Genomic DNA, 24,134 nt, shown 5'->3' with positions numbered 1-24,134 from the left:
AAAAGAGAAAAAATGAATCTCTAAATTAAGAATCACTTCATTCTCTCTCCCTCTCTCTCTCTCTCTCTTTTTTAGAAAAGAGAGAGAACAGGGTAGGGCAGGGGACAGAGGAAGAAGGAGAGAGAGAATCTTAAGCAGGATCCATGCCGAGCCTGCTGCAAGGCTCAGTCTCAAGACCCTGAGATCATGACCTGAGCTGAACTTAATAGTCAGACACTTAACCAACTAAGACACCCTGGCACCCCTTAACTTGTTTTTTTTTTAATTCTCCAGACAGAATATTAGAGAATTCCTCAGTGGAGAAAATGAATGCCCACTAAGAAGATCTATAAATAATACTTTTTGAAAAAGATTTGTAGATATCTCCCAATTTGTCTTATCACTAGCATAGCAGAGGTCATTATGCCCAATTACCTTGGTATAATTGACATATTGGACCATATGATTCTTTGTTGTGGGGCCTGTCCTGTGTATATAGGATGTTTGGCAGTATCCCTGGATTCTAGCACTCAAAGACGTAGCTCTTCCCCAGTGGTGACAATCAAACATGTCTCAGGACATTTGTCGCCTGGGGAGTAAAATCACCCTTGGATGCATGACTGATGTCCATTTAGAAATATCAAGGTAAAGGTAGGAAGCAGCAGCTACAATGTTAAGTGCTTTATCTCTAATGAACATAAGTAAGGGATGAGAACTGGGGTAGGGGATTTAAGTCACAGGGGTATATATGAAATTAGCTGTTCCTATTAGTGCTAAGAAGACAAAAGGAGATAACTGCCAAATGTATAGGACAAATAATGTAAAAACTTAGAAAAAAATATGTTTTTCTTTGGGAACTGGGGAGTTCTTCACTGAAGAAGCTGTGTTTGAAAACTATCTTCAAGGGCCATAATGATTGAGAAGGGTGGAGAAAAGAGGGGGAAAGACAGTTCAGACAGAGAAATTTATGTTTAGGTAAGATCAAACATGCAAGTCAGGGGAAACACTAGAGTACAGAAGGCTGCAGAGTACAGCGTCACCCAGTAGTGACCTCCTAGTCATGGTGGACACATAGTGTTCTAGGAATCTGCTGTAACTCTAAAATATTTAAGAGGGGAATGTGAACCAGTGTGTGTGATCAGAAAGTGTCTACAAGGCTCTAGTCTTAGAGAGAGGATTAATGTGTTAATGTCCAGGTTTTAGAAAACCCCCAAGATGAAGAGTATTGATTTAGGATGTCCTTATTATCTGAGGATAATTAATAACTGGAAAATTAAATCTGTTGAAAAGGGGACTATCAGTCCATATTAAATAATGAAAAAACTTTATAGGGACATTTCTAATAAGAGAAACAAATGGTTATAAAATAACTTTGTTATATTTAAGTTAGTTTATAATTACAAATATGTCCTAATACAACAAACAAAAAATAGATTAAGGGTTGATTTTGTTTTTGTTTTGGCATGATTCTTTTGATAAAGTTGATTAGAGTCTTAAGTCAGTATTTCCTTCACATTCAATTTTCAAATTTCTACGAAATATTCTAAAGCTTCATCAATTTTCCCAAGGGCCTCTCCTTATCCCTTGATATTCAAGTCATTCCCTTCTGAACTATCTATCCTGTCATCATCATTTTTACAAGGTTTGCAACTTCATTGTGTAATCCATTTATGTCCTGTTTACATTATATATTCTGCTTGACAAAGACATGGACCTGATGGGTGGGCTAGACACAAGTTCTAATGAGGGAAAGAATCTCTAAGATCAGATTAATTTCATAAGTATTTGGGTCATTAGTGAGTAGGTTCATATTACGTCTACTATTGTAACTGTGGGGTAACTTGCATCAGCATTTATGTAACCAGAACTTCTAGTACCTACCACAATAGTCTTGAGCTTACATTTAAATAAAGGCTCTCTTGTCTGGGAGAATGACAAGGGAGAGTTAGTCAAACATTCTGGTTAACTGATAGTAGTGTTAGGATTTACTTAACCTTTAACCTTAAACTCGTGGGAGTAAACAAGGAGACAACATCCCACTGTGACAGCCCAGGACTAAGAAAACAAAGCAACAGACTCCTTTACCAATCAGAATAACAAATGTCACAACACAATATTCACTTGATACCCTGTTCCAGTGAGTGTCAGCATTTGGTACCAATAATTAGACTGGAGTTTCCAAAATATATCAGATGCATCCATTCATAAAACTTTCTGATTCTCAAGGTCACAAACAATACGATTTTGGAGTAGCTCTTTTTCTCCCCGTTATGAGTAACTTTCTCAGCAGGCATATATTGACCATGGAAACCACAAGACCTAGTTACCAAATGTGAATCACTTAGATTTTTAGTTCAAAAACAACATGAATAAGGCACTGCTGATATTCTCAGTACTCAACTGCATCAAAATCACTCTTTCTCCATAGACTTCTAGATGACCTTCAAATCCATGTCCTTTTCTGACTTTCCTTGACATAATACTGTTTTCAGCATTCATCTTTCAAACAGTCTAATCTTTACTAATTTTATAATTGGGTGGTTTCAAAGTTTAACAAAAGAACCCAACCTGATAACATCCTGAACTTTCTGGATGACAATATTTCAATACAAGTTTAAGCAGCAATGATAAGGAAACTTATTAGGTCATTCCCTCAAATCCTGAGATTAGTAAGTTTTCAAAAATAAATTCTACTTTGCAAAACTTTGCATGGACAGCTTGACTCACTTAATCCTTGGAAAATTTGCTCTTTGTTCCCTTTTAGATTTTTTTTTTTTTTAAGATTTTTGTTTCTTTGTCAGAGAGAGAGAGAAATCACAAGCAGAGGGAGTGGCAGGCAGAGAGAGAAGCAGGGTCCCCGCTGAGCAAGGAGCCCCATGTGGGGCTCGATCCCAGGCCCTGGGATCATGACCTGAGCTGAAAGCAGCCGCCTAACCAACTGAACCACCCAGGCACCCCTCTTTGTTCCCTTTTAGAACTGGCCAGTGCATTGTAGAATATGTGATTGCCTAATGTTATTGAAAGAGCTGCCTATGGGGCGCCTGGGTGGCTCAGTGGGTTAAAGCCTCATGACCTGTGGCTCAGGTCATGATCCCAGGGTCCTGGGATTGAGCCCCACAATCAGGCTCTCTGCTCAGCAGGGAGCCTGCTTCCCCCCCTCTCCCTCTACCTGCCTGTCTGCCTACTTGAGATCTGTCTGTCAAATAAATAAAATCTTAAAAAAAAAAAAAAAAAAAGAAAGAAGAAAGAGCCATCTGTCTCTGCTGGTGTGTTTTATTGCCCAAAACGCCCACTTTGGCAATCATTTCTTTCGATTTTGATATTGTCTTCTTAAAATTTGTATATGAAGGTTTTATTTCCAAAAAATAGCCACACCAATAGTTTTTGGTCTCAAATACTCTTCCAGAATCTTACAGCTGTCTATCAGGAAGTGGAGCCTATTTTCCCTACCCCTGAACAGGATTAGGCACTTGGCCAATACAGAACAATAGAAGGAATGTGGCACGACTTCTGAAACTAGTTCATATGGACCAGATGGCTTCTGCCTACTCTCTTTCTCTATCTCTCTTTCTCTGTCTGCCTATGTGCTTGCCCTTGGAACCCAGCCACCATGCTATAAGAAAGCCCAGCAGCCATATGGAAAGGTCACATGCAAGTATTCTGGCCATAGCCAAAGCTGAAGTCCCATACAGCATCAAGGCTACACAGGTGAGTGAATGAGTGAGTGAATGACCCTTCACAGAATTCCAGCTGTCAGTCTTCAAACCACTCTAGTCTATTCTGAGTGTGGATTTGTTAGTAAGTAAATGGGATCACTCTTCTAAGTCATTTGGCTTTGAGGTAGTTGCTGTTGTTGATGATGTTTTTCTTCTTGTTGTTTAATGTAACCATATGTAACCAATGGGAATAACACATCAATATTGGTACAAGTTAATTTTTCAGATTAGCTAGCCACTTTGTGGTAGATATAAGGACAATGAGGGATTACAACATGAAAAGAAAAAGGAAGAAGAGAGATAATATATCTAAAGCAAAACTTTTTCTGCTTTTGTTGAGAACTAAACTTTAAAACTTTTAAAAGAAAACACGGGAAAACTTCATAATATTGGATTTGGCAATGATTTCTTGGGTATGACACCAAAAGCATAGGCAACAAAAGAAAAAAAAATAGAAAATTGGATTGCATCAAAATTAAAACTTTTGTGCATCAAAGGCACTATCAACAGAATGAAAATGCAACCTATGGAATGGGAGAAAATGTTTGCCAACCATATATATAAGGAGTTAATATCCAAGATATATAAAGAATACCTACAACTCAACAACAACCACCTGTTTAAAAAATGGGCATAGAGGGGCACCTGGGTGGCTCAGTGGGTTAAGCCTCTGCCTTCGGCTCGGGTCAAGATCTCAGGGTCCTGGGATCGAGCCCCACATTGGGCTCTCTGCTCAGCGGGGAGCCTGCTTCCCCCTTTCTCTGCCTGCTTGTGATCTCTGTCTGTCAAATAAATAAATAAAATCTTTTTTAAAAAAATAAATTTTAAAATGGGCATAGGATTTGAATAGATATTTTTCCAAAGAACATACACAAATGGCTAATAAGAATGTGAAAAGACAATCAGAACACAACATTCTGAAAAGAATGGGTGTTACTACTTTTAGGCAGAAGAGAGAATGGGTGCTCAGACAAGTTAGTAATGTTTCCAACATCACACATCTAGAGCTAGCCTAAATCCAAAGAGGTTTAAGGACAGACTACACTCTGCTAAGAAGAGCTTCTTGAGATCCCAGATCATGTATTTTGTTTCTGTGTGTCCAGACCTAGGTCTTAGAAGACACCTAATAAGCATTAGTTGAATTAAAAAGAAGAAAAAAAAAAACATAAAAAGACACCTGTGTCACTAATCATTAGAGAAATGCAAATTAAAACCACAGAAATACTATTTCACACCCATTAGGTTGGCTATTGCCAAAAAAAGAAAAATAAATTAGAAAGCGCTGGCAAGAATGTGTAGAAATTAGAACCATTGTGCGATGTTGGTGGGAATGTAAAATGGTGCAACCACTATAGAAAATAGTATAGCACTTCCTCAAAGAAATTAAAACTAGAATTATAATATGATCCAGTAATCCCACTTTGATATACCCAAATATTTGAAAGCAGGTTCTCAAAGAGACATTTGTATACCAACATTCATGGCAGCATTATTCACAATAGCCAAAATATGGAAACAACCCAAGTATCCTTTGATTAATAAATGGGTAAACAAAATAGAGTATGTACATATAATTTGTTCACCCTTAAAAAGTAAATAAATTCTGACACATGCTACGACATGGGTGAACCTTGAGAACATCACGCTAAGTGAAATAAGCCAGTCACAAACAAGACAAATACTGCATGATTATATTTTCTAAAGATTTTATTTATTCATTTGACAGAGAGAGTCAACACAAGCAGGGGGAGGGGTAGGCAGAGGGAGAAGCAGGTTCCCCACTGAGCAGGGAGCAGGATACAGGGTTCCATCCCAAGACCCTGGAATCACGACCTGAGCTGAAGTCAGACACTTAACCAACTGAGCCACTCAGGCACCCCTGTATGATTATATTTATATGAAATACCTAGAATAGTCAAATTCATAGACAAAAAGTAAAATAGTAGTTACCAGGAGCTAGAGATCAAAGGGGACTTATTGTTTAATGGGTACAGAGTTTCAGTTTGGGAAGGTGAAAAAGTTCTGGAGATGGATGGTAGTGATGACTGCACAACAGTGTGAACATACTTGATGCCACTGAACTATACTCTTAAAAATGGTTACAATGGTAAATTTTACCTGATAAATATTTTCCATGATAAAAAAGAAATGGCCAAAGGATTTTCCAAATAAGATATTAAAATGACCAACAAGGGGAACCTGGGTGGCTCAGTGGGTTAAGGTCTGCCTTCGGCTCAGGTCATGATCTCTGGGTCCTGGGATCAAGCCCCTCATCAGGCTCTCTGCTCAGTGGAGAGCCTGCTTCCCTTCCTCTCTCTCTGCCTGCCTCTCTGTCTACTTGTGATCTATGTCTGTCAAATAAATAAATAAAATATTTTAAAAATAAATAAATAAATAAATAAATGACCAACAAGCACATGAAAAGATGCTCTACATTATTAGTTGTTACACAAATGCAAAACAAAACAATGAGATAACACATCATAGCCACTAGGATGGCAATCATCAAAACAACAGATAATTACAAGTGTTGACAAGGATGTGGAGCAACTGGAACCCTCATACATAGTTGGTGGGAAGGTACATGGTGCACTTACTTTGGAAAACAGCTTGGCAATTACTCAAAATGTTAAATATAGAGCAGCCATATGACCTATCAATAGCACTGCTAATACCCCACAGAAATAAAAACATATACCCAAAGGGAAACATTTGCATGAATGTAGCATTATTCATAACAACTAAAAAGTAGAAACAACCCTGTTGAGAGAACATGCTCCCCCATATTCATATGTTGAAGCCCTAAACCCCAATGTGATGGAATTTGAAGGGGTCTGATATCTTCTGTAGAAGATAATCAGATTTGGATGAGGGTGGGGCCCACTTGCTAGGACTAGAGAGCTCTCCTTCTATCCTCCCAACCCGTGGGACCTGCTTCCCCCTTGCTATGTGAAGATAGAGCCAAAAGGTGGCTATATGAGCACCAGAAAGAGGGCTCTCACCAGGAACCAAATCTCCCAGCACCATAATCTTGGATTCCCCAGCCTCCAGAACTGTGGAGAAAGGACAGACTTTGTTCCACAGTAGATGTGTCATTTGTTTTGATACCAATAAGATGTCCCTACTAATTCCACTGTTTAAAAAAAAAAAAAGAAAGAAAGAAAGAAAATCTGGAGTAGCAATAATTAATTCATAGCCCAAAAGGGGATCTTAACATCACACCCCTTGGTAGCAATTTCATAACAGGTTCTTACCCTACTTTAAGTACTTATTGTTAAAGGTGTGTGTTTCTTTTTTTAAAGATTTTATTTATTTGACAGAGATCACAAGTAGGCAGAGAGGCAGGCAGAGAGAGAGGGGGTAAGCAGACTCCCCGCCGAGCAGAGAGCCCAATGCGGGGCTCAATCTCAGGACCCCGGGATCATGACCCGAGCCAAAGGCAGAGGCTCTAACCCACCGAGCCACCCAGACGGTGCCCCTAAAGGTTTTTTGAGTTAGAGAATATCACAATAAGCTAGCCCTTAATTTCTCAAGCTAATCCAAAAGTTATTATGAAATGACCATCTAAAAATTAAAAATAGTGATGTCTAAGACAGTGAGTTCAATTGAACAGACCAAAGTATAATTGAACAAAAAAATCCTGAACTTGGATTTCAGGTGTGGATAAAACATCATTCTTTTGTTCAGGTACTTCAAACCATTTCATAAGTACATGCCATCAAGAAAGCATTTCTAGAGGGCCCCCTGGGTGGCTCAGTCAGTTAAGCTTCCGGCTCTTGATCTTAGCTCGGGTCTTGATTTCAGGGTCATGAGTTCAAGCCCTATGTGGGGCTCATGCCCAGCACGGAGCTTACTTTAAAAAAAAAAAAAAAAGAGAGAGAGAGAGAGAGAGAGGAAAGGAAAGAAAGCATTTCTGGAGAAGTAATTTCAGCAAGGAATGTGAGATGTGTGATAAGGGAAAATAGAAGAATGCAAAGTTAACCACAAGCAGGTGACCCTGAAAAATCTCAGACCTTACTGCGCTCTCCAAGAAAATATGGATCAAAACCTATTCTGAACTAAACCGTGTCCCCCTTAAAGTTCATATGTTGAAGCCCTAATCCCACTGTCACTACATTTAGAAATAGGGCCTTTAAAGAGAGAAAGTTGAATGAGGTCCCAAGGATATGACCCTAAACCAATATGACTATTGTCATTATAAGAAAAGGAAGAGGGGTGCCTATATGGCTCAGACAGTAGAGCATGTGACTCCTGATCTCAGTGTCGTGAGTTCAAGTCCCACACTGGGTGTGAGGCTAATTTAATTAGAAGAAGAAGAAGAAGAAGAAGAAGAGATATCAGCAAGATCAGAGCACACAGAAAAGTCCATGTGAGGGTGCAACAAGAAGGTGGCCATCTGTAGAGCAAGGAGAGGGCTTAGGAGAGTCCAAACCTGCTAACACCTTCCTCTTGGATTTCAGCTTCCAAAGTATGAGAAAATGAGTTTCTGTCATTTAAGCGACCCAGTCTGTGGTATTTTCTTATGGCAGCCTAAAAAATCAAATTTTTTGTCCTGAAAATCTGGCAAGGATTCTAGGAAGTTTGGATGAGAAAATACATGTGAAATTCCTTTGTCAATGATGAAGTGTACTAAAAACAGAAGACGCCATTACCTCTTGATTGGAATCATCACTCACTTTCATACTAAGGGAATGTCCACTGAAGGAAAATGTTTAACAGAAGAAAGTCTAAAGAAAAACCTAAAATATTGGTTTATGTTTATTTGATTTACATTAAGCCAACTCCTCCCAGTTTTTTGAGCTCTTTTATCTGGCGTATTAGGAGATAAATTCCTAGTTCAAGGTTAAAACAATTGGAAGACTAACTTATTATTGGAAGTAATGAAGGGTAAAGTCTTGATAACATTGCTCAGTTTAAATATACTTAGTCACTGATGTCAGCAGTGCTCAGGGTTATAATTTATCTCTCAGAAGGCTACTTATATCTACAGATAATAAAATAATATCTAACACTTACTAAGCTCTTACATGTTCCCTTTCCATGTATTAGTTCAATTAATCCTTACAACTTTTGACATACTATTAAAAAAAGTACCAAGGCCATGAACTAGTAAGGAGGGAAAGTGAGACCCAGACTGCAGTCTGACCCTTGGTGTCTCAACCAAACCACAGTTTTTCATTATTAGAAATTCTTCTACTAGGCAAGAATTGGCAGGAAATGTCTTTTATTATTTTTTTAAAGATTTACTTATTTACTTTAGAGAGTTGGGGAAGGTCAGAGGGAAAGAGAAAATCTCAAGTGGACTCTGCACAGAGACCAGAGTCTGACACAGGGCTCGATCTCACGACCCTGAGATCATGACATGAACCAAAATCAAGAGTCAGATGCTCAACCAACTGAGCCACCACTGGCAGGAATTGTCTTATAGAAAGATCTGTATCAATGCTATTTGGCAGTATTATTTACCACATCCGAGTATTTTCACACTCACATACACTGTACTTATGGTTACAGGATGTAAATATATGTATATTTCCATTAAAAACAGAAACACCCATAATGTGCCTGAAGTTATTATTCTAGTTGAACTAAATCTATGCATGGGTGGCTTCCAACCAAAAGCTAGATATTTTAGAAGCCATTAGCAAATTGAAGCTTTGCTCTGTCATATTTTAACTACACATGAGCACATAAAATGCATGTTTTTATTTATTACACTTACTTCAACACTGATATAAAGCTCCTAAACTTGACAAGCCAAAATATTTTAAATCAAGAAGAGAGTCCTTTAGGGGCGGGGGGTGGGAGGTTGGGGGAACCAGGTGGTGGGTATTGGGGAGGGCACATATTGCATGGAGCACTGGGTGTGGTGCAAAAACAATGAATACTGTTATGCTGAAAAGAAATTAAAAAAAAAAGAGTCCTTTAAATAATTTCAAACTGGAAATTATGAAAATAAAACAGCTATAGAAAAGATACACATGCATAAAGCATTTTGTGATGTTTCTTCACATCTAGTTAGAGAATTTCAAACTTGCTAAGTACATAGAATCTCTGCTCCTTTGTGTTGTTCACTTCCATTGTAATCTGTGAGTATTTGACTAGAAGCTTCTATAACAATACAGCTGACCGAATATAAATTGACTGGTGTCATAGGAGGCTTTAGATTGTTCCAGTAGTCAGATGCTTCTTTTTCTCTGCTTTTTCCTGTCATTATTTAAACATGTGCGAATCTAGCTTGTCTTTGAAAAACAAAATATCTCTCTCAATATCATACGCACCCTCTGCCCATTGCCTGCACCCCTCACAGTCAAGCTCCCTGTAGGAGTGCCTTATATATCCATTGCTTTCTTTTTCTCTCTTTCTTGCTCATACATCATTTTATCCTCTTTACACCATCAAGCAATTGTGCTCCCTCTGTCCTTGAAACACTTTCTCTTGGGGCGCCTGGGTGGCTCAGTGGGTTAAGCTGCTGCCTTTGGCTCAGGTCATGATCTCGGGGTCCTGGGATCGAGTCCCGCGTCGGGCTCTCTGCTCAGCAGGGAGCCTGCTTCCCTCTCTCTCTCTCTCTCTCTCTCTCTGCCTGCCTCTCCATCTACTTGTGATCTCTCTCTGTCAGATAAATAAATAAAATCTTTAAAATTAAAAAAAAAAAACAAAACACTTTCTCTTGATTCCTGTAGTACATCCTCTCCTGTATCTCTTGTCTTGGATTTACTCCCACAACTCAAATCATCTCCCTATATTCTGATGAGTCCCAAAGCAATCTGCAATACCAAAGGTTTCTCTGGGTGCCTTTCGGACATCACTACCTGGAAGTCCCTCAGGCGTCACTAGCTCAAAGACTTCCTTGACAAACCTGGTCTTTTTTCCTCTATTCCCAGATCTGAGCATATAAACAGAATCTCCATTCAACCTATTGCTTAAACCAGAAATCTGAACATCATTACTGACTCTTCCTTCTTCTTGATCCCCTAACCAATCAAATCTAATCAGTCTCCACAATCCATCAGCTATACCCCAAAATGTCCCTTGAATCCATCTCCTTCTTTCCATTCCCACTCTTTCTCCCTCAGCTTAATCTTGTCACTTTAGTCCTAGGTTAAGGCAATGGTCTCTCAATTATTCTTCCCAACTCTACTGTTGGCCTCTTCACAGTCTTCAATGCATTTGCCCAGTGATCAGTCTAAATTACAGTTCAACTGGGGCAATCCATTAAGTTCCATGGTTCGTTCCCTAAAACCTATAGAATAAAGTCCAAAAAATTCCAAGAATATTATAATGGTCTATGTGGCCCTTTCGAATGAATAACTGCTTCTCTCCCTATCTCATTTTTAGATACCACCACACCCACCCAACAGCCTCATTGCTTTAGCCAGAGTAATCTATATTCCATTTATAGAATCAACTCACTCTCTCTTTCCTCTCTTTTCCACATACCGTTACTTTTGTCTGGAATGCCTTTTGCACCAGCCTCTTCAGCTGGCTAAATCTTTCAAAATTCAGATCAGGAGTTTGAGTGAAGAAGATAAAGAAACAAGGAACATGGTGACATGAAGCACGGAAGGCCCTGACCAATCTAAGACTAATGTAGGGAACAAAAGTTCCAACCTATGACATAACCTTATTCTAGCACAGTGCAACAGAACAAAAAAGCAAGATTAGAAAATGCAATAACACTTCATTTTCCAAATCTCAACTCTGACAAAAGCATTTGTGTAGAGACGTACATGTGTGCGCATGCGCTTTTGGGAAGAAAGAGTAGCAGCCTAGGCAGAAACCTGAATAAGGTTGGTAACTGTTATCCCTCCCCATTCCCACCCTCTCCTACCAAAGCAGCAGACCACAGAGAACCACCCCCCCTCAAGTGCAGCCTTCAGACTAAAGACGTGCACTTGGATGACAATGACCCAGCTTATCCTTTCGACCCCTAATCTTCACAGAGAATAATAAGCAATGCATCCTTTGGTCTAAAGTGATAATATTTTTAGTCTGGGACTACAAAATATAAAATATTTTTATTCTAGCACTTCCAATGTCCTCAACAAATATTTGTTGAATGGTCAAACAAAGTAAATAGGCAACGTGGTCAAAATGTTGATAGGACTGAAGCTGGATAAGGAGCTTGAAATGTTCCAAAATAAAAGCTTATTTTTAAAAGTAGTAAAATCCAAATTCAAGTTATGTTAAAGTATATTTAGTTAACAGTACATGGTAGCTACCAAACATGAAATAAATAGGATATCCCTCACTTCTGAATAATATATAACCATAACATCAGAGTTGTTAGAGAACTAAGCAAGATCATGTGCGTTTAAGCTCAGCACACACCCTGCTGTGTGGGAAGCATATAATACAAACTCTGTATTATTGGCTGATCTTGGCTTTGAGCCCCGCACTCTACAGAGTCTAAGTCAGTGGACTAAATGCTAGCAGAAGATCTTCTCCGAATGTCTCCCTGTGCCTTTACGTGGCAGTGGTACTAGACAAAGTATAGTTTTGCATTGAACACAGTGAAAGCTCAATTAGTTGGAAGGGGGTTACCTTACTAAAATAGTTAAAATCTCTGAATAGCAAGACATACCTGACATTACTAATCTCTTTTCTATGTATCCTTCTCCCTGCCTCCCCACCACCACCCAGACATACATAATGGGGCTAATAAAGACTCAAAAAAAGCCACTGCCAAGCAAGTTCTCTTCATATGAGCAAGACTGAGCAGCTATTCTAGCGAACAGCTGGAGAGGTGGAAGGGGTTGTAGTTACTAGTTCCAGGAAAGATCAGAAAGCAGAGAGGAAGGTACTCAGCTGAAATCCTTTTGATCCTCGCTTCATCACAATTGGAAAAATCAACATACAAAAGTTCCAGACATTTGTCAGGGAGCATAAACAGAGGGTAAGGTGCAAAACCTCCTCAGTCTGCAGGATGGAGTCAGAACCAATTAGGAATTTCCCTGTGAGTCAGGGCAGCATTTGACACAGGACCACTGTTATACATGCTTGTTATAATTTTTGTTGCTCAAAGGCACTTCTACAGTCTACACTGTAGAGAATATGATTAAATCTTCCTGTGACTGCCTGGGATTCTTGCCCAGTCTCAAGGCCATTATTCTGAGCTTTGGTTCTTGCTGCACTTAACTGTTGACAGAGAAGGAAGTATGAAGATGGCAGTCGCATATATCCTTAAGCCTCAGAAATACCTGAGAAGACAGTCATTTGAAATATTCCTGAAACTCATTACTAAATCTACTCATCTTTACATATAATTTCATAGCTAATGAATGGCTCATTTTCTTTCTCTTACCAGAGTACATCCTTGAATCTTACATTTGCACATTTTTCTAATTAGGTCTTTTCAGTTATTTAAGTGATAATCTGTATTCTAATATTATGTAATAAAAATGACAGTGGGGGTAAGGGGAGGAAGAGGTAAGGAATGCCCATTTGACTTGATTTATATTTAATCAATGTTTCTTTAGAGCTATTGAAACAATTACTTTCATGTAGGGAAATTTCAGATTTTTAAAAAATAATAATAACATCTGGGGTGCCTGGGTGGCTCAGTGGGTTGGGCCTCTGCCTTCAGCTCAGGTCATGATCTCAGGGTCCTGGGATTGAGCCCCACATTAGGTTTTCTGCTCAGCGGGGAGCCTGCTTCCTTCTCTCTCTCTGCCTGCCTCTCTGCCTACTTGTGATCTCTCTCTGTCAAATAAATAAATAAAATCTCTAAAAATAATAATAATAATGACATCCCAATGTGAGAGAAACATTTTTATTACATAAACACTGATATACTACCTAAAGCCTCACATGAAAATTTCATGTATAAAAGATGTAGAAATTAATACATGCAATTTAGATACTTTAATTAGTTTTAACTAAACAATTCTAATACTCTGATTCTGGGCTGAGAAGGCTAAATCTGACAATTGAGAAAACCCAATCAAATGTATGTTTAAGCAAGACATTTCAAAAGAAATGTTAGTAATTTAATGATAAAGGCTACCATTTAGCAAGTATTTACTGAGTTCTGGGCAGAATGCCTACCTCTTTATGTACTTTGCTTTTTATTTAATTCTCTCAATAACTCTATGAATAGGGTACTTTGACTTGCCAATTTTGAGAAAAGAATGGAAACCAATGTGATTTAATAACTTGCTAAAAGCCACATAGCCAGTTAGTAGCCTATGATTTGAAAATAAGTTTTATTCCAAACTCTATGTGTTTATAACATTCAAAAGACTACATCTTCCACCAGGACAGCAACTAATATATTTTGTTCTCCATGGCACATATTATGTGTTCAATAGATATTAGTAAATGAGTGTGTATATGTATATATATAGAGAGAGAGGAGATACACACACACACATATATTCTTAATTCTGTAACTAAAAAACCAAAAGAGAAACATGTACATTTATAAACTCACACATTATTGTAGTGAGTACTTTTTAAATGTTTTAAATTGTCCATTTATATTCATTATATAAGTTTGTTTTCAAGGAGGAGCTAGGCCCCTTCACCGTTTAAAAAGTTGAATTTTGTCAACTAAACTGATTTTGTGGCCAAAGTGTTATTTTCAGGTATTAACTTTTCTCCTTGGTTTTCCTTCCCTTTCCTGTCCACAACTCTGATCCCATTTTGGGGCTTGGTTCTGTGACACTGCCTCAAGAAAATACACCTCAGAAAAAACAGTAGAGATACCAGCAAATCTTTCAGATTTTCACTTTTCATAGCTCAGACAGCCACTAACAAGGAAGAGGTCATGATACCAGAGACATCCAAGTAGAGTTCATGAGAACAGATAACTGACTCTTTGCTCACCAGTCCTCAGGCCCTTTTAATGTTGACCCTTCTCATTTGTGACAGTGAGGGGTAGATAGAGTGGGAGGGAGTCAAGAAGTCTTCAGGCTACTTATTTTCCCACCAACATGACGTGGGCTCACTTCACAGAATCTGTGGACTTAGATTCAAGTTACTATAAATATTTACCCATGTACTTTCCTCTTCAGTCAACCACACACCTTCCGTTTTAAGCAATTACAAAAACTACCAACTTTTCTCTTTCAATTTGCTCAAAAATAAAACTCAGAAAATTGGTAAGGATCAAGAATTTACCTAAGCAAATCCATTCTTTGATAAATCATACCAAAGTAAAATAAGGCAAGACTCAATTGATTTCCAAGCTCACAAAGAGAAATCTATGGAATTTAATACAACAACGCATAGAAAAATTCACCTCTTCATGTGTAATGAAAAACCAAGGCTTTATTTTGTGTTTTGTAAATAGGCCACTGTATTTTTACAAAGAGGAGGTCAAACAATCCTACTAAACCGCAGGAACAAAAGCTCCCAGTACATTCTGGAATGATATTCTGGCCAATCCGGCTGCTAGAAGAGATCTGAGCCGGGGACAGGGTTCGTGCAGCATTTAGTTCGACCTCCTCTTCATTGAAGACACTTAGGGAAATTCTCCAATGAGAGATGCTTAGAGGTAGGGGGCGTGGTTTCAAGGGGCGGAGAATTTGTCCCAGGATAATAGGAAGTGTGTGCTGATTGGCTGGACTTCTTCCCTCCCAGACCAGCCCTCTTTGGACCGCTGAGGCCATCCATCAAAAGAAATACACCAATCAGGGGTTAAAATTCCCCCCTTCCCTTCCCACCCTCCAATATATTACTCAGGCGCTGGGGAGTGGCCCCTTCGCCTCCAAGCTGAACCTGTGGTGGGCAGTGTCGTCAGGGCGGCGCTGCGGAGACCTCCACTCAGGACGGCTCCCCCTCCCCGGGCCTCTCCCCTCTTACCCGCGAGTCCCCTCACCTCGTGGGCCTATCGGATCTGATATTGTGGGGTGAGGTGAGAGCAGGCCCGGGGAGGGTGGTTACCACTGAAGAGCCGTAGTCGCGGTCAAGGTGAGCTGGGACTTGGGGTTGACTTCGTGGTGCGGCTAGGGAGCAGGGTTGGGGGCGTGGGGTGAGGGATAGGTCCCGCCTGCGCTCTACTCGATTAACTCTCCCGTTGCTGTAAGCAACAAGTCCAGGCTAGTCCGAGCTTGGAGGGGCGGGGCCAGATCCGACCTCCTTAGAGTCTTACTGTCTGGTCTGCCCGGTCCCCGGGTCCAGCCCAGGGACCAAAGAGTTGGACCCATAAAGTTAGAGGTTCCTCATTTGCCCACCCCTTTCGTCTCGCAGCTTTAAAGATCCCCTTCCTACCTGTCTTTCACTTGGTGTGGGAGATATCCTTGTATCCGGGGCTTAGCTTGTGACCGGGACATAGTAGCTGTGGAATACCGACTCTTACATTTATGAAACTCCCAGGTACATTTTGCAACCCAAATTAGCCTCCCGCCCTCATCATGTGTTCCCGTAGCACCCTTAAAGTTTCCTTTCCTGACACCAATAAAAGTTAACAATTACTGGGCGCCGTGTTTCAAGCATTGTGCAAAACTCTACGTGAATCATGTTATTTAATTTTAACAGCCGTTCAGAGAAATACTGTTAACCTCGTTTTATAGACGTAGAAATAAATTATTATTGTCCAGAGTTTCTTAGGTACCTGTGTGCTAAGCACTATATCTAGGTGATCTCATTTTTCCACACAAGGCTATGAGATAGGTAGTAACCTCATAGCCACTTTACAGATGAGGAAATAGGAATGAAGTAAAATTAACTAACATTAATAGTTCATGTTGTTAATATATGGCAGAATAACATAGTACCATCTAATTTCAAAGTTTTTGGCACCCCATCTTACGGCATCCATATGCATTTATCTCTTGACCGTGAATGACTTGTACAACTATTTCTGAATTGCATTTTTCTTTTTTAAGGCAAGGCTCCTGTCCTCTAAGAACTCACAATTTAGAATGTGACCAACTGGTGGGATGGGGTGAGGTGGGGGTTGTAACAAATGGTGTTTTACAAGGACTTAGATTCACTAGGGGCATTGGGGAGGGGAGACTTGTGTTATAAAGCACTTAGCACGATACAAGGCAGGAAGGGCTTTTCTTACACTCCTTTCTGGGCCTTGTTCTATATATAGATGATAGAGGTACTGACAACAACTGACTCTCAGAAACTGCTACACCAGCTGAATGCCCTGTTGGAACAGGAGTCGAGATGTCAGCCAAAGGTCTGCGGCTTGAGACTAATTGAATCTGCACACGATAATGGCCTCAGAATGACTGCAAGGCTAAGGGACTTTGAAGTAAAAGATCTTCTCAGTCTAACTCAGTTCTTTGGCTTCGACACGGAGACATTTTCTCTAGCTGTGAATTTACTGGACAGATTCCTGTCCAAAATGAAGGTATGTTTAAAGCTACATTACAGAGTATTTCTTAGTTTTGCTTAGTGTGTTTTTGAGATGGAATTGCTGTAACTTTGGGCTGACATTCATAAACTTGACGTTTTTTATTTTCACCAACTAGCCAAAACATTTTGATGATTCTGTGTACTACAGCATTGATGAATACTCTTCCTTATAGTCAAGAATAATGCATCATTAGATTTAACTTCTGACATTGAAAAATAGTCTAATAGCAAATAATTGCAGACTCTGTCAGTATGAGAGTTGGCTGTTGTTGTTAAAATCCTTTTTGAGGGGCACCTGGGTGGCTCAGTTGGTTAAGTGACTGCCTTCTGCTCAGGTCATGGTTCCGGAGTCCTGGGATCGAGTCTTGCATTGGCTTCCAATTCCCTGGGGAGTCTGCTTCTCCTTCTGACCTTCTCTGCTCTCATGCTCTCTCTCACTCTCAAATAAATAAAATCTTTAAAAAATAATAAAATTTAAAAAATAAAATCCATCTTGATAGGTTGGATGTTTTCATTTATCTACTGTTGTTTAAGAAATGTGTTAGAGGCAGAATGCTAGATTGTGGTTAAGAATTACAGGCTTTTGTTTTTTTGGTGGGTTTTTTTTCCTTTTTTTGGATGCTCTGAACCACTTGGGTCAGTACAATATATTTCTTAATCTCCATATATATAATATATAATCTTCAGATCTTACTTATGCTTATCATTTTCAGCAAACATTGGCATACAGTTGAGAATATCTTCTGAAGGAGGAGCATTTATGTAATTATTCCCCTATCCTGGATAAGCAGGACATCCATGTAGCTTTCAGAGCTTGCTTAACTGTTAAAAATACATCTACCTTCTCTGTGCCCATGGTCATTAGTCGATGAGATGATGTGACAATTGGAATGGAACTCCTCTTTTAGTCCTCAGTATCTGACACAATATGTCATATACAGAAGAAACTCCATATTTGTTGAATTGGATGGTTCAAGAAACTTCTCAACAGACTAATTAAACTATTCTATAGACACCTTGTGCGAGCACTACCTTTGAATCTATAAATGTTGCACAGATTAATAATATATATCCATCCCTTAAGTATATTACAATCTTATATGAAAATAGTATTTGTACCGGTAACTATCAAACAATGCAAGGCATGATAAGAAAGATAATTAAACCCCTAACGAGGAGTAAGTATGTTGCTGAACAGGTTCCAAGAAAAGGTGCGTATAAACACTGGTAAAAGTTTCATTTAACTTGGAATTTAGGATGGATAGAAGTTTGACTCTGTCACATTATAGATATTTAGGAAATATCTGGATATTTCCTAATATATGGATAGAGCTTTACAGGCAGAGTAAACCGTGTGTGCTAATGTATTTAAAAACCATTTTATGTGTTACTACAAAGAATACAGTCTCGAAAAACACAACATCCTAGAAAGAAATTTTTGTGCATAAGCTGTGAGGAGTTTCAGTCCTTCTGTAAGCCTTTTTTTTTTTTTTTAATTTATTTATTTGACAGACAGAGATCACAAGTAGGCAGAGAAAGAGGAAGAAGCAGGCTCCCTGCTGAGCAGAGAGCCCGATGGAGGGCTCGATCCCAGGACCCTGGGATCATGACCTGAGCCGAAGGCAGAGGCTTTAACCCACTGAGCCACCCAGGCGCCCCTTCTGTAAGCCTTTGACAAGTTAATTTATTTGGTCCAACTAGAATATAGTGCCTTACAGTTCTACAATGATTTAGGAAGGAAAAAAAGAAGAATTTCTGGGGTGCCTCTTCCTTCAGCTCAGGTCATGATCCCAGCGTCCTGGGATTGAGTCCTGCATCAGGCTCTCTGCTCAGCAGGGAGCCTGGTTCCCCCCTCCCCCGCCTGCCTCTCAGCCTACTTGTGATCTCTATCTGATAAATAAATAAAATCTTTAAAAAAAAAATTTCTTATGGGCTGAAGTCAAACATTATACTGAAACTTGGTCCACTTTCTCCAAAATTGGTTCTAAGTGGGTACATAGCATTGACAGGCTACAGTTAAGGTATGATTGGATCTCATTAAGTCCTTCACAATTGAGAACTACATCTCACAGATACAGTTGCATAATAATGGATCTGATTATCCTTTATGGTGGTTTGTTTTTGTTTTTGTTTTTGTTTTTAATTAAAATAAGCTAAAAACATGGGCTTACTGTCTTTTTAGGTACAACCCAAGCACCTTGGGTGTGTTGGGCTGAGCTGCTTCTATTTGGCTGTTAAATCAATAGAAGAGGAAAGGAATGTCCCATTGGCAACTGACTTGATCCGAATAAGTCAGTATAGGTTCACGGTTTCAGATTTGATGAGAATGGAAAAGATTGTTTTGGAGAAGGTGTGTTGGAAAGTCAAAGCTACTACTGCCTTTCAGTTTCTGCAACTCTACTATTCACTCATTCAAGAGAACTTACCAATTGAAAGGTATGTAATCTTTGTTTTGACCAAAGGAGATTGGGAAATCAGACTGGTATTCTGGATATTGCATAAAATCAGTATCTTGGCATAATTCTAATCCAAATAAGTAAAATGGAGGGGGGGTGTAAAATGACAGCTGCAGCTCCTTGGATTTCACTTAACTGTCCTGCAGAAGTGAGGCTTTCAGTTGTCAACAGCTTCTTGAAGTCTGTGAAGGCTAATTCTTGGGATTAAAGGACATTTCAACATTTTTTTATTACATTTTCCACTTACGGACTACTTAACTCATAGAACCTAGTAAGTAAGCACCTAACAGATTTATCAAAAAAGAACTTTAGTAGCTGCAGAAGTACATTAAAATGAAAAGAAAAAAAAGCTTGAGAGTTATGATATACTTTGGGGGAGGGGTAGCAAATTATTTAAAATTCATGTACAGTATCTTTAAGAAGTTAATTCCCCTGAAGGAAGGGCAATTCCTCAAATAATTTATTTTCTGTGATAAGTGTGCATAAACTTCATTTTAAAATGATTTCAATGTCACTCTAAACATCTGTCTTTTGACATGTAAAATTATCTACATAAAATTAATCTCATTTTCATTTTCTTTTTAAAGGAGGAATAGCCTTAATTTTGAAAGACTAGAAGCTCAACTTAAGGCATGCCACTGCAGGATCATATTTTCTAAAGCAAAGGTAAATATTTTATAAAGACTAAACCTAGTTATATACCTATTTTCTATTCAACACTTACTTTAGAATTTATCTCTTTTAGCCTTCTGTGTTGGCATTGTCTATCATTGCACTGGAGATCCAAGCACAGAAGTGTGTAGAGTTAACAGAAGGAATAGAATGTCTTCAGACACATTCCAAGGTATGTCAAGGTCATATCCTAAATGGTGTTAATAGCTGTAAAAGAAACTAAACCACTTGTACTATCTCCTGAAGTAAAATGAGATGTCATGTGTCTATTTGAAACTTGAGTAGCTTATCCTCAAATTTATTTAACAAGAAAAGACACATGTTAGAAGACCACAATTTATTGCTGTGGTTAAATACTATAAGACTTTTTATTTTACAGAGAGAGAGAGATCAGGGATGGGGGTGGGGAGAGGGAGAGGAGAGAGAGAGCATCTCAAGCTGACTCCCCACTGAGCATGGAGCCTGACCAGGAGCTCGATTCCATGACCGTGAGATCATGACCTAAGCTGAAATCAAAGTGGGTCTTTAACCACCTGAGCCACCCAGGCCCCCCCATGTAGAACTTTTATTTTTATTGACTAACAAGTTTTTTTTAATCTATGTACAGATAAATGGCAGAGATTTGACCTTCTGGCAAGAACTTGTATCCAAGTGTTTAACTGAATATTCATCTAACAAGTGTTCCAAACCAAATGTTCAGAAGTTGAAATGGATTGTTTCTGGACGTACTGCACGGCAATTGAAGCATAGTTACTACAGAATAACCCACCTTCCAACAATTCCCGAAATGGTCCCTTAATTGGTAAATGTGGTTCATAGTTACTCTCCATATAAAGAAAATTTTATAATGCTATAGTTTTATTCTATAATTCAAGAATTAAAAATCTGAATTAATTTCAAAATAAGATAGAGTTAGAAGAGGCAAGGGGGGAAATGACTTCACTGATCTAATCAGTTAATATTTTGAGGGCATTATGCTATATCTAAGACAATACCCTAAGAATAAGGAATTATCCAACCTTTGAAATGTACATTAGCCACTTAAATTATCACCTAGAAAATTACATCTTCCTTAAAAACCTAAATTTTAAAAGAAGCACTAAGACACTATTTTTCACATCATTTTGGTGTATGTATTCTCAAGTTTCAGCACATCTAAAGTTAACACAAGCCTGAGCAGGACAATACAACCAAGTTTTGAACCATAAACGAACTGAGACTGTTAGCTTATGAGCAAAATCAGTATGAACTTGGATGTTACAATTAATGTAATTTATGGCAAATAGTCTCCATATTGGGTATCTGCAAACTGCCAGGATATCTCTACACTATATTTGTATACCATTGCTACAGCAGTTGGAACACTGGAAAGTAGTTATATGCATAAAAAATGAATATCTCATCACTACCATAGGATATACATTCTTGCCATGTGAGTTTAACTAAGTGGTGATTTAACTTTTTCCTATTCAAACTGAATGTTAACACATCTACATATGACATGATTCTAAATCTTCAATTAAACAGTTCATTTTTAAAAGTTAATATTTATGTTTGATAGAATTCTAATAACTTAATTTTTTGTTTGTTTAAAATAGGATTGTTACAGCAACAAAAAGCTCTTCTCTGAAGCCTTTCTCCACAATCCTGAGCTATGGATTCCATAATGTTTTAATGGATTTAAGCTGTGAAGCCTCAGAACATCACAACTAGATTAGCATTGATGTTCTCAGATTTGGCAAAACTACCTAATTAATAAGCTATAGGGGAATTAAAATAAATTTGAATTCATCTGTGAGGCATATAATTCAAAGCTAAGAGCATAAATGTGAAATGTTAATAACAAGCCTGGGAAGGTGAACTGTGAATCTTCATTTCTAACATTGACCCAACCTTCTATATTGGGTCAGTATATTGTATTTAGATGGTATTAAAAGTGGTAACCTAATTAAATTCTAAATTAGGAGGTAGACATCAAAACCAACATTTCACAAATACACTTTTAAGGCGTAACAAGGGTCACTATTAGAGGCAGTGAAAATGGTTTCTTGGTACCTGTAGTGTAAGTAATAGATAATCCAGAGATTGAACTTTATTGATAAGTGGAAATTACACTTAAATTTGAAGGCATTTTATAAAAGTAAAACTACAGGCCTAGTCATTTTGGCATACTAAGTTATCTTTAATATTTTTTCTAAAAAACAGGTAATGTTTGTATCCATGATAATAATTACATAATATCTACTTCCTCCATCTAATCCCATCAAGAAAATTTGTTTTTATTTTGTTAGTTCAAAATAACTTCACTCCAAAAATTTGCTGATTTAACACTCCAGAAGCTTTTACTAAGGGCTGTTTTTATAAAAACTGCTATTGCTTCTAATTTAGAATTTTTAAAGGAAGAGAATATACTTTCACTAATTGCCCCTCCTGTGCCAAAAGAAAGTCTTTAAAAAAGTAGTAAGCATCTTCATAATTATGAAGTTGCTAAGGTAGTATTCAAGATTTTCTATTAAGTCAGTGACTATAAGGAGATCTACGGCATTAAAAGTGTTGTAGACAGTTACTCAGTGCAGCAAGTAGCCTGAGTCCATCTATAATGGCTGTACCCAGTTCTGACATCATGTTGTGGGTAAATGTGCACTAGAAAATAAACCAAAGAACCACAATATATCTTATACTTTTGTGAACTGTGTTTTGTGGATAACTTCAGTTTTCCCAAAAGGCTGATATATTTCAATAATTGACTACATCAGTGTTAATTTTGAGTTGGCAGAGGTAGCCTAACCAACTATGTTTTGGTACTAAGGGATATACCTTTCAATAAAGTCATTGAAATGCATTCCTTTGCTGGATAGTTTTTGTTCTGATTTAACTGTTTTGGCAGTGTAATACCAGAACACAATAAAAAGCTATCTCCACCCAGTATATTTAAATTTAGCAGGAAGATGCATGATAGCAGAAACACAATCTCAATTAATAGTATGGCTATGACCTAACTGATGCTTTACTTTCCGGTGGCTTTTCAGAAGACACAAGATGAGGACAAATACGTTTAAGGTGCATTAAAAAGTTGGTGTTGATGCAGTATTGGTAACTTGTAGATTCATCAGTCACTACTATGGATATTCTCAAATAACACCCTTACATTCTGCCCACCTGAAGTTCTGTGCAAACTGTCCTACCTTAAAAGGTATCCCATGGGGCGCCTGGGTGGCTCACTGAGTTAAAGCCTTCAGCTCAGGTCATGATCCCAGGGTCCTGGGATGGAGCCCCACATCGGGCTCTCTGCTCAACAGGGAGCCTGCTTCCTCCTCTCTCCCTGCCTCTCCACCTACTTGTGATAGCTCTCTCTGTCAAATAAATAAATAAAATCTTTAAAAAAAAAAAAAAAAAAGGTATCCCAGCAAGGTGTTGGTAATGACAGGTATTGTGTTAGTCGGCTTAAGATTGGTAATTGGAACGGAAAAATAGGATTTTGAGGTGTTCATGTTCAGTTAAACTAAGACGGCAAAGTGAACACTGCAAAGAGTTACTGAAATAAAAAAAAAAAAAATTCTTTTGCACTTGAATAAGATTATATATACTTAATAATCCCTCTTTTCAGTTGTAATTTTTTAAAAGGGCACCTGAACCTTATGTTTCTAATTATGTGGCATGCTATCTAAAACAACAGATGCCTGGGTGGCACAGTCAGTTGAGCATCTGACTCTGTTTTCATCCAGGTCATGATCTCAGTCTTGTGGGATCAAGCCCCGCATCAGGCTCTGCACTCAGCATGGGGTCTGCTTGAGATTCTCCCTCTCCTTCTGAACCCCCCTCCTTGTGCCCTCTTTCATTCTCAAATAAATCTTAAAAAAAAAAAAAAATTTCTAGGGATGGGTGCCTAGCTGGCTCAGTCTGAAGAGCTTGCAACTCTTGATCTTGGAGGTCTTAAGTTCAAGCCCCATGTTGGGCATAGAGCTTACTTTTAAAAAAATTCTTTTTTTATATTTGTGAT

General features: G+C 38.4%; 1 protein-coding gene across 1 annotated transcript; it reads left to right on the top strand.

The window, feature by feature from the left end:
- The first annotated feature begins 15,356 nt into the window (after nt 1-15,356).
- Nucleotides 15,357-22,976, top strand: LOC111140917 (cyclin G1). The gene is made up of 7 exons (XM_022493178.1): nt 15,357-15,608; nt 16,738-17,001; nt 19,189-19,442; nt 20,050-20,128; nt 20,208-20,306; nt 20,742-20,936; nt 21,733-22,976. Exons 2-6 carry the CDS (start codon nt 16,738-16,740, stop codon nt 20,931-20,933), a joined length of 888 nt encoding a protein of 295 aa, XP_022348886.1. The 5' UTR covers nt 15,357-15,608; the 3' UTR covers nt 20,934-20,936; nt 21,733-22,976.
- Nucleotides 22,977-24,134: the final 1,158 nt, after the last annotated feature.

This window comes from Enhydra lutris, unplaced genomic scaffold (genome assembly GCF_002288905.1).
Source record: "Enhydra lutris kenyoni isolate GAN:26980312 unplaced genomic scaffold, ASM228890v2 scaffoldscaffold5, whole genome shotgun sequence".
NCBI lineage: Eukaryota > Metazoa > Chordata > Mammalia > Carnivora > Mustelidae > Enhydra > Enhydra lutris.
Note: the sequence above shows the minus strand (reverse complement) of the source record. Positions and strands in the feature narration are given on the sequence as shown.

What these genes read in the sequence shown, in the direction of transcription:
- LOC111140917 (XM_022493178.1), top strand. Translation starts at nt 16,738, where the DNA reads ATGATAGAGGTACTGACAACAACTGACTCTCAGAAACTGCTACACCAG. An exon ending in GAGAACTTACCAATTGAAAG is followed by an intron (nt 19,443 to 20,049) that starts GTATGTAATCTT and finishes TTCTTTTTAAAG; the next exon opens with GAGGAATAGCCTTAATTTTG. An exon ending in GTCTTCAGACACATTCCAAG is followed by an intron (nt 20,307 to 20,741) that starts GTATGTCAAGGT and finishes ATCTATGTACAG; the next exon opens with ATAAATGGCAGAGATTTGAC.